This window comes from Castanea sativa, chromosome 6, assembly GCF_040712315.1.
Source record: "Castanea sativa cultivar Marrone di Chiusa Pesio chromosome 6, ASM4071231v1".
Classification (NCBI taxonomy): Eukaryota; Viridiplantae; Streptophyta; class Magnoliopsida; order Fagales; family Fagaceae; genus Castanea; species Castanea sativa.
The window spans coordinates 57,872,259-57,884,537 of NC_134018.1; the positions used below are offsets into that span (position 1 = coordinate 57,872,259).

Below are 12,279 nucleotides of genomic sequence, written 5' to 3' on the forward strand. Positions count from 1 at the left end.
AGGACGTTATTATAAAACAATTACTAAGTCTTTACAAATTAAAATCTTATTATTACATGTAAGGGTAGGGATAAGAGTGTGCATGGATTAAGTTGGGTCAGGTTGAGGGGTTATTTTAACCCAACCCACTATGGTGGGTTAAAAAAATCCAACCCAACCCAACCCACATTTTAATAACTATTATTATTATTATTATTATTATTATTATTATTAATAATAAATTAATAATTAGAACAACACTACCACAAACTATTTTAAATTTTAATAATGCTTCAAAGTTCAAACCAACACATGAGATAAGGAAGAGATTGAAATGAAGAGAATGTAGGGCATGAATTTAATTTAGGAAGATGGGTAAAAAAGTAATAACAAAATTTTATGGTATATTTTTAAATATATATTAAATATTTTTTAAATTTTAAATATATATTAAATATAAGTGGGTTGAGTCGAGTTAGGCAAATTTGCAAATCTTATGACCCAAATCCAACCTAACCCATTGTAAAATAATAATAATAATAAATAAATAAATAAATTCACAATCCAACACAACCCATCAAACCCCTAAAAACTAACCCAAACTAACAAATTGAGTTGGATCAGATCGATTTGACGAGTTAGCTACACACCCAAATTACACGTACTAAAATTCTAAGAACAAAGTCATATATTTCAAACTAGCTAGAAAGTCATATTCTATTTGTATAGCAATTATCATGTTATGACGAAATTGTATAAAAATTCAAAGATGAATCCCTAATCACCCAAAAATAAAATGAAAAGAAAATTTTCCAATAAAAAAAAAATCGCACAAACATATTACTATTATGCAATTTCTGTAAGTGCACAATTGCACCTGGCCCCAAGAACAGTTACGGGCTCAGGCCCAATGAGCCTTAAACAATATGAATTTGTAGAGTGTGGGCTTGAAATCCAGGTTAGAAGTGTTTGAGGATTAAATGACAAGTCAAAGATTGCAAACACTTGAAAACAACAAGGAATATTGTAAATCAACCTGCTCGGACGTAAGCCGAGAGATGTTCTTATATTCTCTCTTTCTTTTTTTTCTTTTTCTTTTTAGATTACAAAGAAGGGATCCCCATTTCTGTTCTAAGTTGCTCCTTAAATACTCCTCTTTTTGATTCTTTGTACACGTGTTGCCCCAACTCCCCCTTAGCCTAGATATTTCTTTTCTCAGTGCCTTTGAATAGTAACTAGAAGTTTCCCTTCCACTGTTCAGGTGTCACTTCCCCATTAATGCGGCCAGGGTGGTATGTGCAGGGTCTTTAATGTGGAGGTGGCAGCCTTTATCTTTGGTATTCCTCTAACATCGGTGCTTCTAGGACATTCAAGAGTTTACCCCCTTTAACCATTGGTCTTGACCGTGTCATTCCCTAACCTTTACCATAAAGTCACGGGTTCTCCGGTGTCCGTCCGAAGGGAAATTCATCCTCGGCTGGATCCTCGGATCCTCGGCGTATGGGCCGACCCGTAGTACTAACAAGTTCTAAACCCAAGAGCAGGTCGGCCTTCCTTAGCATGGCCCAAAGGCCCACATCTCCATCAGGGTCTTTTTACTCCCCACAATAGCCCCTCAAAACTCTAATTTTCAACGTCCGAGGAGAAAAATAGGGTTTTGATCTGACGAGAACCTACTCCACACACTTTGTGAGTGATTACACGTGTGGAAATCGTTTCGCGTCCCAAAAGATGCCACTTGGCGGTTTTATTTTAAAAAACGCGTGCATTTATTGCTGTAAGCCACACTTTGTCTTCCACGTTCAACGGCGAGATAGGTATCCAACGGCCCTCGTTACTCCACGAAAATTTGGGCGGGACAAATATAATTTCGAGGCCGCTTTTCCGCACATCGTGACGCTTCGGGAACCTGCGCCTTCATTTAATTCCCCAGGGGCTAATCCCATCAAAACATCAGCAATCATACTTTACCCGCAGAAAACCGTGGAAATTTGCACACCTTTAACTTTGTAAGTTCTTACTCTCTCTATCTTTAACCTTTTCTCCTCGGATATAGTCCTCGGCTGTCCTCGTAGATATTCTCCTCTTTAGAGTTTAGCCTTTCGTTCTTTTCTGATGGGTAGGTTTAAGTATCTAGTTGATACCGCCGCTGGAATGGAAGGCTTCAGAGCCAAGTATCACATTCCCGGCGATGTAGGTTTAAAATATTGCCCGGCAGAAGCCGTGGCCGGTTCTAGAAAGGAGGGAGAGGTTATCATCCCAATGATAGCCTTTATAGAGGGTGGGATGACCCTCCCAATGAAGCCTGTAACTAGGGAGTACCTTCGCAACCATTGGTTGTGTCCCGATCAGTGTCTCCCAAACGTTTTTAGAGTTTTGGGTAGCGTCGATGCTCTAAACGAGCAAATGGGTCTAAACCTCACCTGGCACGATGTCGTCTTTCTGTACGAGTCCCATAAACTCTCCAAAGTAGGTTACTACATTAAATCCCGCTCCAGCGTCGTTAGGTTAATCTCCTGTCTGCCCAAATCCAACAAAGGCATGAAGGATGACTACCTGATCGTCTATGAGAACTGGCACGACGGCCTCCACTACCCAGTTGAGTGGGGAGATCCAGGTGCGACACCTTAGGATTAGCCTTCCCCCCCCCCCCCGCATAAACTCCTTTAATACTCACAGAAATACGCACTCACATGCATTCACGTTTATTTAGGTTTATCATATGTTGTGTGAATCTGACCATGTTCGTTTGATTTGGTGTCTTCCTTTGCAGATAAGCGACACGTGCGCCCACGCTTAAGCCACTGCAACGTTGCAGATCTTAACCGAGTACTGCGCTCCGAGGTGTTTGTCAGCGAGGACCTACAACTCAGAGCGGCTCATCTGATTCTAGGGTACACTCCCATCTCCTCGGACTTCCAGGAGATAGAAAACGCCATAGTAGCCGGTGACCGAAGGCGAAGGAAGATAAACGTAGCCCGGCCCCACTTTTTGGACGACCACGATCTCCCTGACGCCCCTAACACCATTTTATACGGACAGCCCATTGCGGCAATCCCCCTCGCCGTGCACTCTCAGGCAACTATTGTTCTAGAAGAGCAGGTGTCTTCTTCACATACACTAGACGAAGAGATAGATCAATTCCAACTTGAAGACACCGAAAGACCTCGAGGGAATCAGTTCGTCGTACTTTCTGACGAGGAGGAAGAAGCCATCGAGGCCTCTGGAATTGAAGGGTTTGTAGTTGCCCGACCGGAAGACGAATCCGAGGAAGACATGGATAGGATGCAGGATCTCCTAACCAAAAGAGGTGCAAAGGTCGTCGGGAAAAAGACGGGGGCGTCCCAAGTTCTTCCAATTTTGCCACCTCCCCCTCCTCCAGCCGAGCCAAAACTTCCAGCCGAGGATCCTAAAAAGAAGAGAAAGGGGGAGACAGAGGGGACGATCAGCAAGGACCCCAAGAAACCACGACAACAACCTCAACCGGTTCAGCAGCAGAAGCTGGACAAAGGCAAGGGTAGGGCCCGCTCAGTTGAAAGCGGGGAGATCAGGGATGAGGCCGAAGTGCGCCGAGCACCGGTCACCTGGTCCCCTGACTTAAGATTGGATGGTGCTCCCATCTCCTGCCAATCTAGTATAAGGGCGGTTCAACAAGGCCATGCCCACCACTTGGCCGAAGTGTTGGAGTGCCCTTTTCTGCTGCCCAAGGATATGGAGACCTTGGAAAAAATGAGCCAGACACAACTATTCCTTTCTTTAAAAAGGGATCTAGCGCTGGTAAGTTTAATCCTTTTAGGAATATTCCACTTTTAAGAATACTCATAAGTTTTTTAGTATTCCTGATTCCATCATACTTTGTTACAGGCCATTCAGGAGGTCTTTGTAGCCGAGAAGTTCATAGAAGACACTCGGAAGAAGGCTAGAACTGAGCTGGAGATTAGGATGGAGACTGAGAAGTCCTTGGGCACAGCCCTTGCTGAGAACGAGAAGCTTATCTCGGAGGTGGCTGCTCTAAAGATAGAGAAGAATGGAGCTGAGGCGAATCTGAAGACCGTGAAGACCCAGATAGAAGGGCAGCGCAAGCTCCTTCGCGAAAAAGATGATGAGCTCTCCCGAGCCCAAAGGGAACGCTCGGATTTGGAAAGGGAACTTGCGCTGATGAAGGAAGAAGCCAGCTCATTCCAACGCTCTTTACAGGCTGCCAAGCAGATGAGCTACGAGGAAGGGGTAGCAACCACCGAGGAGTAGCTGACAGAGGCCTTCGCGGCTTTGTGCCGGGAGTACTGTCAGAAAGTCTGGGGGGAAGCCCTAAACGTAGCTGGAGTTCCTCTATCCTCGGATCTGAGGAAGTCCGAGAACGTTTGGCTTCCCCTGGAGATACAGGAGATTGAAGAGGCTTCTGCTGCTACTCCTACCCCGAGTCAACTCTCCCCGCTTCCGCCTCCGATGGTCCCACAGCTAATTCCAGATCCTACAGAACCTTCAGGTTCCAACAAAGAGAAGGAAGGAGGCGGGGATGCAGAGAAGGACTTGAGCCAGAAAGTGGAACCCAACGTCCTTCCAACGAAGACAGCAGACAAAGGAAAGCAAGTCCTGACTCCCTTTGAGCTGGAGTTGAGAAAGACCGAGGCCACCAGTACCTCTCAGCAAGACCCCCCTCCAAAAGCTTAGGACCTAGCTTTAGGACTTTTCTTTTTCTACATCTGGATTAAATATGTAATGTACATTTAAGTGATTAATGAAGAACTATTTCGTTTGATTCTCATTTATGTCGCATCCATTTTACTTTATTCTTGTTACATTGATCATAAAGATTGCCATTAGTACATGGTCAAAAAGGGGCAGAGCAAACAAATCTAACTTCAAATTTTGCACAATCATAACCTCCAAGCAGTCATTCGCGTGTTATTAAAAACTTAATAAAAAGTGATATGGCTAATATGTTTAAACAATGCCTTGGTTAAAAAAGAGAGACCTCATATAACGATTAAAACCCTATAATGTGTAGCATTGTTTTTAGTAGGATGTAAGATCCGAGGACCATTCCTTATATAAATTTGCTTAACGCTTAAAGATGTAGAACTTAAGATCCGAGTTAATGACCAGTAAAACACTAATTTTCAGGCGCAATAAGAAATTAACTTTAATCAAGTTTGTGGTCCGAGGACAAGACTTAAACAATTTCCCATTGGTTCTTAAGATCAATAAGTTTAAATGTCAATTTTTCCAAAGTAGGAGGTCCAAGGACCCGGCATAACTAAGGTTCTGTTTAACAAATGACAAGACATCAATTTCCACAAGGTTTGTGGTCCGAAGACTGCACTTAACCAAGTTTCTGTTTGATTCTTAAGAACAGTAACTTCAAATGTTAATTTCCCCAAAGTAGGAGGTCCGAAGACCCGGCATAACTAAGGTTCTGTTTAACAAATGACAAGACATCAACTTCCACAAGGTTTGTGGTCCGAAGACTGCACTTAACCAAGTTTCTGTTTGATTCTTTAGAACGGTAACTTCAAATGTTAATTTCCCCAAAGTAGGAGGTCCGAAGACCCGGCATAACTAAGGTTCTGTTTAACAAATGAAAATACATCAATTTCCACAAGGTTTGTGGTCCGAAGACTGCACTTAACCAAGACGGCTCCAAGCGCATGCAACCAAGGCCTGGCGAGGATGGCTGTATATGGAGAGTACGCATCAACCACGATGAAGTCCACCTCAACCGTTTCTGGGCCGGATTGAACGGGCAAACGGATCTGTCCCTTCGGCACAACGGCTCTCCCTTCAAAGCTTATAAGCGGCGAATCATAAGGAGTAAGGTCTTCCAACTTCAACCTTAACCCCTTAAATAGATCAGGGTACATAATATCTGCACCGCTGCCCTGATCTATCATCACCCTTCTCACATCATAGTTCCCTATCCTGAGGGTGACTACAAGAGCATCGTCATGGGGCTGGATAGTCCCTACCTTATCCTCCTCGGAGAAACCTAAGACGGGCAAAGTGCCCTTCAACCTCTTCGGCCTGCGACCCACATCCTCGGCCTGAGGATGGGAAACCGCCATCACCTTACTGGGACCTGAGCCGGTCCTACCAGGGGCAGCGAAAATAACATTAATTGTTCCCAATGCTGGCCGAGATGTATTGTTCCTCTGGTTGTTTGAGCCAACTTGACCGACACCGCCGGTGGCCGACACAAGTCTTGCTTTAACTTTCCCTCACTGACGAGCTGCTCCAGATGGTTCCACAGGGTCCGACAGTTCTCGGTAGTGTGGCCCACATCCCGGTGGTACTGGCAAAAGAGGTTCTGATTCCTCTTCGCAGGGTCTCCTGCCATCTTATCAGGCCATTTAAAGAAGGGTTCCTTACGAACTTTCTCCAGCAGCTGATGTACTAGTTCCCAGAATACAGTGTTCACGGCCTGAGGTGCTGCCGAGGCGGACTGTCCGACGTAATCTCTCCTCGGCCTGTTATTGTGGTATCTGTCCGACCTGAAATCCCTTCTCTCCTGCGGGATAACCTTCTCCTTTCCCTTTCCTTGCTGTTGGTCTTCCTCCACTCTCTTATACTCGTCAATACGGTCCATGAGGCGACGTACACTGCGAACAGGATTTTTAGTCAAAGACTTTCTCAGGTCGTGATCAGTAGGAAGGCCTACCTTAAAGGTATTAAGCGCCACCTCATCAAAGTCGCCATCTATCTCATTAAACATCTCCCAGTAACGGTCGGAGTACGCTTTCAACGTCTCCCCTACCCTCATGGTCATGGATAACAGCGAGTCCAATGGCCGAGGTACTCTGCTACACGTAATGAACCATGAAGCGAATGCTCTAGTAAGCTCCCCAAACGAATTTATAGACCCCGACTTAAGACCGTTGAACCACCTCATAGCAACAGGTCCCAGGCTAGAGGAGAAAACTTTACACATCAGGGTCTCGTTGTGAGAGTGCACCGCCATCCTCTGGTTAAAGTGACTCACATGCTCCACCGGATCAGTCCGGCCATTATAGATGGTGAAAGTGGGCTGGGTAAACCTTCTGGGAAGCCTTCCTTTCTCAATCCTCCGTATAAATGGAGATTTGGAGAGCTGGTGTAACGCCCTACTCATAGCATCGTTGCCTAAGCCCCTAGAATGAGGCTTCTTACGTCTGCGAGTTGGCTGGTCGTCCTCCTCACCGGAGGATGTTGCACTGGTGGGAGAGCGCGACCTTGAGCTGTAGCCAGCTCCCCTATCCTCCTCCGAGGAAGAGTTGGATGAGGACGGTGAAAACCTACGCTTGGCGCGGCGTAGCTTTCTCTTTAAACGGTTGATCTCCTTCTGCATGACTTTAGAACCGTCCTCTTGGGGGGCGCTACCCCCACCATGAGTATGGCTAGCGCCTGGGTATTCTGTATGGACACTCCCCTCACGATCCCTTAGATGTTCAAGACGTTCGAAATGATCTTCCGGCTGTGATCCCTGTGACTCTGCATGGTGAGCCCCTAAGCCTGCCATAGTATCCCTACCTCTTCTAGACTAGATTTCCCACAGACGGCGCCAATTGTAAGTGCACAATTGCACCTGGCCCCAAGAACAGTTACGGGCTTAGGCTCAATGAGCCTTAAACAATATGAATTTGTAGAGTGTGGGCTTGAAACCCAGGTTAGAAGTGTTTGAGGATTAAATGACAAGTCAAAGATTGCAAACACTTGAAAACAACAAGGAATATTGTAAATCAACCTGCTCGGACGTAAGCCGAGAGATGTTCTTATATTCTCTCTTTCTCTTTTTTCTTTTTCTTTTTAGATTACAAAGAAGGGATCCCCATTTCTGTTCTAAGTTGCTCCTTAAATACTCCTCTTTTTGATACTTTGTACATGTGTTGCCCCAACTCCCCCTTAGCCTAGATATTTCTTTTCTCAGTGCCTTTGAATAGTAACCAGAAGTTTCCCTTCCACTGTTCAGGTGTCACTTCCCCATTAATGCGGCCAGGGTGGTAGGTGCAGCGTCTTTAATGTGGAGGTGGCAGCCTTTATCTTTGGTATTCCTCTAACATCGGTGCTTCTAGGACATTCAAGTTTTACCCCCTTTAACCATTGGTCTTGATCGTGTCATTCCCTAACCTTTACCATAAAGTCCTGGGTTCTCCGGTGTCCGTCCGAAGGGAAATTCATCCTCGGCTGGATCCTCGGATCCTCGGCGTATGGGCCGACCCGTAGTACTAACAAGTTCTAAACCCAAGAGCAGGTCGGCCTTCCTTAGCATGGCCCAAAGGCCCACATCTCCATCAGGGTCTTTTTACATCTACAATATTTTCATAATACTTTTAGAACAAATCATAGATAACAAATTGTTATTGGTTCTAATTTATAATAACTATTAAAATTACCTTTTTGTCCACTAATAATAAACTATCACTTAAATTTTTTTTATAAAAACTAGTCTCATCACACATGCTTCGTACCTGCGATGAGACTTTTTTTTTAGCAAAAAAAAAAAAAGGGGACTATAAAATAAGACCATTAAAATAGGACTATTTTTTTCTTACAAAATAGGACCGCTAAAAAAAAAAAAGATAATAATAATTAAAAAAATGCTCATATACTCCTATATTTAAGTAAAGATAAAACTAAATGACAATTTAGTAAAAATGCAACTCTAACTCCTACTAAAACAATGCCTAAAAAATAGGACAACTTTCCTGTTAATTTTCAAATTACTTTATCCACTTATAAATTTAATTTTCAAAATAAAAATTATATATATAAAATAAAATAAAAACACTTTTTTTTTTCCTACAAATTACAACCGCGAAAAAAAAAAGAAAGAAAGATAATAATAATTAAAAATATGGGCAGTTATCATGAATCTTCGACATCCTCCAAGACTTTATTTGACCTTTCATTACTCATTTCTCGCCTATAAAAGCGAGAGGAAAAGCAAAAAGGAAAGGATCCAAGGGCAGGAACAGAAGGCAAGTCAAATGGCTACTGCTGCTGCCGCTGCCGCTGCTGCGGCTTCATCATCTTCAGCACAAACCCACATCTTCATCGACCCAACAACAATCATTGACAACCAAGAACCACAACGCATTCAAAGAAGAGAAGAAGAAGAAGCTTTCTCTGAGGCCGTGGAACTGGTGTACGGGTCAATGCTACCCATGGCTATACACACAGCCATAGACCTTGGTGTCTTTGACATCTTGGCCAATGTGGGTTCCAGTGTCAAGCTCTCCGCTGAGGAGATTGTGGCCCAAATGCCCACTACGAACCCGGACGCACCAGCCATGATTAACCGCATTTGTAGCCTACTGGTGCACCATGGCGTGCTTGGTGTCCCTTTTGATGATGATACTTCTCGCAGGCGATACTGTCTCACTTCAGTGTCCAAGTACTTTGCGCGTGGTAACCAACTAGATGGGGTTTCCTTGGCACCCTTGATGGATTTGGTTCATGACAAAGTCTACTTGGATAGCTGGTCAGTGACTCAGTCATCACTTTTTGATATATATATTTTTTAATTTTATTTCTTAAATCATAAAGAAATCCCTTTATTTCTTCATTCGTTTTAATTAGTTCTGTTTTGCAATTTTCATGTTATGCTTTGTGATTTGTTCCCTGCCATAGAGAATGTTCCTGGGATAATTTGCTTGAATCCACAGCACTATTTGACATACATAACTCGTTGATTAGTCAATTTGTTATATTACTTTTGCCCCCACTTGGTGCTGATCATTTATAGTTGTATAGTAGAATGATAAACGACAATGACAAACTTGCATAAGGACAAAGTGTTGTTAATTCAATACTTAGATTTATTATTGTTGTTGTTATTTTGATTTTTAGGGTGGTGGGTCGAGCCCAAGTCCCCAACATGTGGGACAGGGGAGTGGTGGATGCCATCTGGCTACAAGATATTTGGGTATTTGAATTTATGTTCATTGTTGTTATTATAGTCATTGTTACCTATTAGGAATTGTAGTTGTGGCTGATTTTTTGGCATAGTCAAGTAGTTTAATAATGTGGTCTAACACCCATCTCAAAGGGATTACCTTTGTGCCTTATGCTAGTTGTTCCCAGACTTCATCAAAAATTTTCTAATGGTGGCTAACTTTGTTATTGAATTGAATGAATGTTAGGTCTCAACTGAAGAATGCCATTCTTGAAGGCGGACTTCCATTTAACAAGGTCCATGGAATGCATGCCTATGAGCATGCTGGCAGGGACGGCAGGTTCAGTCAAGTTTTCAACACAGCAATGTTCAGCCACGCTGCCATAGTTGTTAAGAAGATCCTTGAGTCCTCCAAAGGTTTTGAGAACCTCAAGCAGGTGGTTGATGTTGGTGGTGGCATTGGAGTGGCACTTAACTTAATCACTTCCAAATACCCCAATATAAAGGGCATTAACTTTGACTTGCCTCATGTCATAAAACATGCCCCACCCTTTCCTGGTATGATGTCTCTTCGATATGTAATATTTGAAATAATATTGTGGATTTTTTGTATCATTTCTCCAAAGGTAACTTTCAATTTGACGAGCTCTTTTATTGGCATTTGAAATTGAAATGATCAATAAACTGGTTGGTGATATATTGCGTTTATATTTCATCACTTGAGTTGATTTAAGTGCAGTTCCACCAGGTCTCTTCTGTTGTACTGTATTGTACTGTTTACAACCTTCATATTATCAATTTCTTTGTACCACATCACTCCAGAACTGCACTCTAAATTGAGAGAAACAGAGAGAGCAACTCCAAATCATCTATCATTTGTGATGGCCAAAATGGAAAATCTCATATTCTCTGTTGAGATTGATTATTTAAATCTAGCCAACTCAATATTACTGACTTGTGGTTGTTAATGCATGACTGCATGTTTCAAGAACCTAGATGGCTTTTGGGGATTAGTTCATTGAGTGTTTAGATTAAAGGATGTGTTAATTTGTCTTGCAGGTGTGAAACATGTAGCGGGAGATATGTTCGAGAGTGTTCCAAAAGGAGATGCCATATTTTTGAATGTGAGTTTTGAGTTTTTCTGGCATTATTTCCTGATGTACTTGAACTGATGACTTAGTGGACCATCTTTCTCTTTAATTAAGAAATAAATTCAGTAAATATCATGAGATTATGGATATTATGCAGGGAATACTTCGTGATTGGAGTGACAATCGCTGCTTGAAGTTGTTGAAGAACTGCTACAATTCTCTTCCAAAAGATGGAAAGGTAATCGTTGTGGAGCAAATTCTTCCAACTTACCCAGAGATGACCACTACTGCAAGGGGCAAATCTCTACTTGATATGCTTATGATGACTCAAAAACCGGGAGGAAAGGTGCGGATGCAACACGAATTGGTTGACTTGGCATATGGAGCTGGATTTAAGACCATTTGTTTTACTTGTTCTGTCTGTAATTCGGTTGTTATGGAGTTCATTAAGAAAGATATGGAATCTGTATCATTTGCGCTGTAGGTTGAACGTATCTTTTGTAGGAGCTGACAGTCTCTTCTAAACTGTTTTGCCTAATTACTGAGATAGGGTAAGGACCAGTTTCTGGTGATATTATGATATCAATATGGGATGTTTTGTGTGTAAATATTGGATAATGAAATTATTCTTATTAATCAAGCTAATGATGGCACTCCTTGTATCTTCCATCAAACGGTGCAGCACCTGCATTCTCGGATGTGGATGCTGTGATTGGCTACCTTTTCATGTTAAGGAATTGCCATGGCTCAGATTAGTTAGGGGAGCCTGTTTGTGGCTCCTTTTATGAGAATTGAGATTTTAGCTTCCTATTTTTCATCTCTCTCTGATTTTGTTCTGGTTTCTTAATCATGAATCAGCCATTGAAGTGTGGTTTTACGACATTTCTGTGAGTCTATTATCACTATTGAAGTTCTCCTGTTGGGAAGTATTTGATCTGGTCAGAGTCAAATTTTGTGACCAAAGGAATCATTCTTGTTGAGAGATATGTAGAAAGGTTTTTTGAATGGCCATAACCTTTTTTTCAATCACTTTTTGGGTTTGTTGTCGATTTGAACATTCATAAAAAGCTCATATCTTTAAAACTTGCTATCATGAAGCTTCTGTTGATGCATATAATCCTTGTGGTTTTTGCCCTGAAACCCCGAGTGGCAAATTTCATTTGATCACAAACCACCTTGCTCAGTATGCACAACTATTGACAAGTTTTCCTGCTGCAGGCCGGCTGCAGTATGAGAATTCCTGAGATGCTCAAAATCATCATAACATACCACATTTACTCTTAACTGATCGTGATGGAGTGTATGGTTACTTAGATCCTAGTTTGGTCTCTTAACTTTGGA

At 42.5% G+C, this 12,279-nt stretch overlaps 1 protein-coding gene across 1 annotated transcript; it reads left to right on the forward strand.

Moving 5' to 3' along the window:
- The first annotated feature begins 8,883 nt into the window (after window positions 1-8,883).
- LOC142638999 (anthranilate N-methyltransferase-like) lies at window positions 8,884-11,605 on the forward strand. Its single transcript, XM_075813083.1, has 4 exons — window positions 8,884-9,433; window positions 10,095-10,405; window positions 10,907-10,971; window positions 11,096-11,605. The coding sequence occupies exons 1-4, from the start codon at window positions 8,940-8,942 to the stop codon at window positions 11,420-11,422; spliced, it is 1,197 nt and encodes a 398-aa protein (XP_075669198.1). The 5' UTR covers window positions 8,884-8,939; the 3' UTR covers window positions 11,423-11,605.
- The last annotated feature ends 674 nt before the right edge of the window (window positions 11,606-12,279 follow it).

Coding starts and splice junctions, on each gene's coding strand:
- LOC142638999 (XM_075813083.1), top strand. CDS start 8,940: ATGGCTACTGCTGCTGCCGCTGCCGCTGCTGCGGCTTCATCATCTTCA. Junction 9,434..10,094: donor AAAGTCTACTTGGATAGCTG/GTCAGTGACTCA, acceptor AATGAATGTTAG/GTCTCAACTGAAGAATGCCA. Junction 10,406..10,906: donor ACATGCCCCACCCTTTCCTG/GTATGATGTCTC, acceptor TTTGTCTTGCAG/GTGTGAAACATGTAGCGGGA.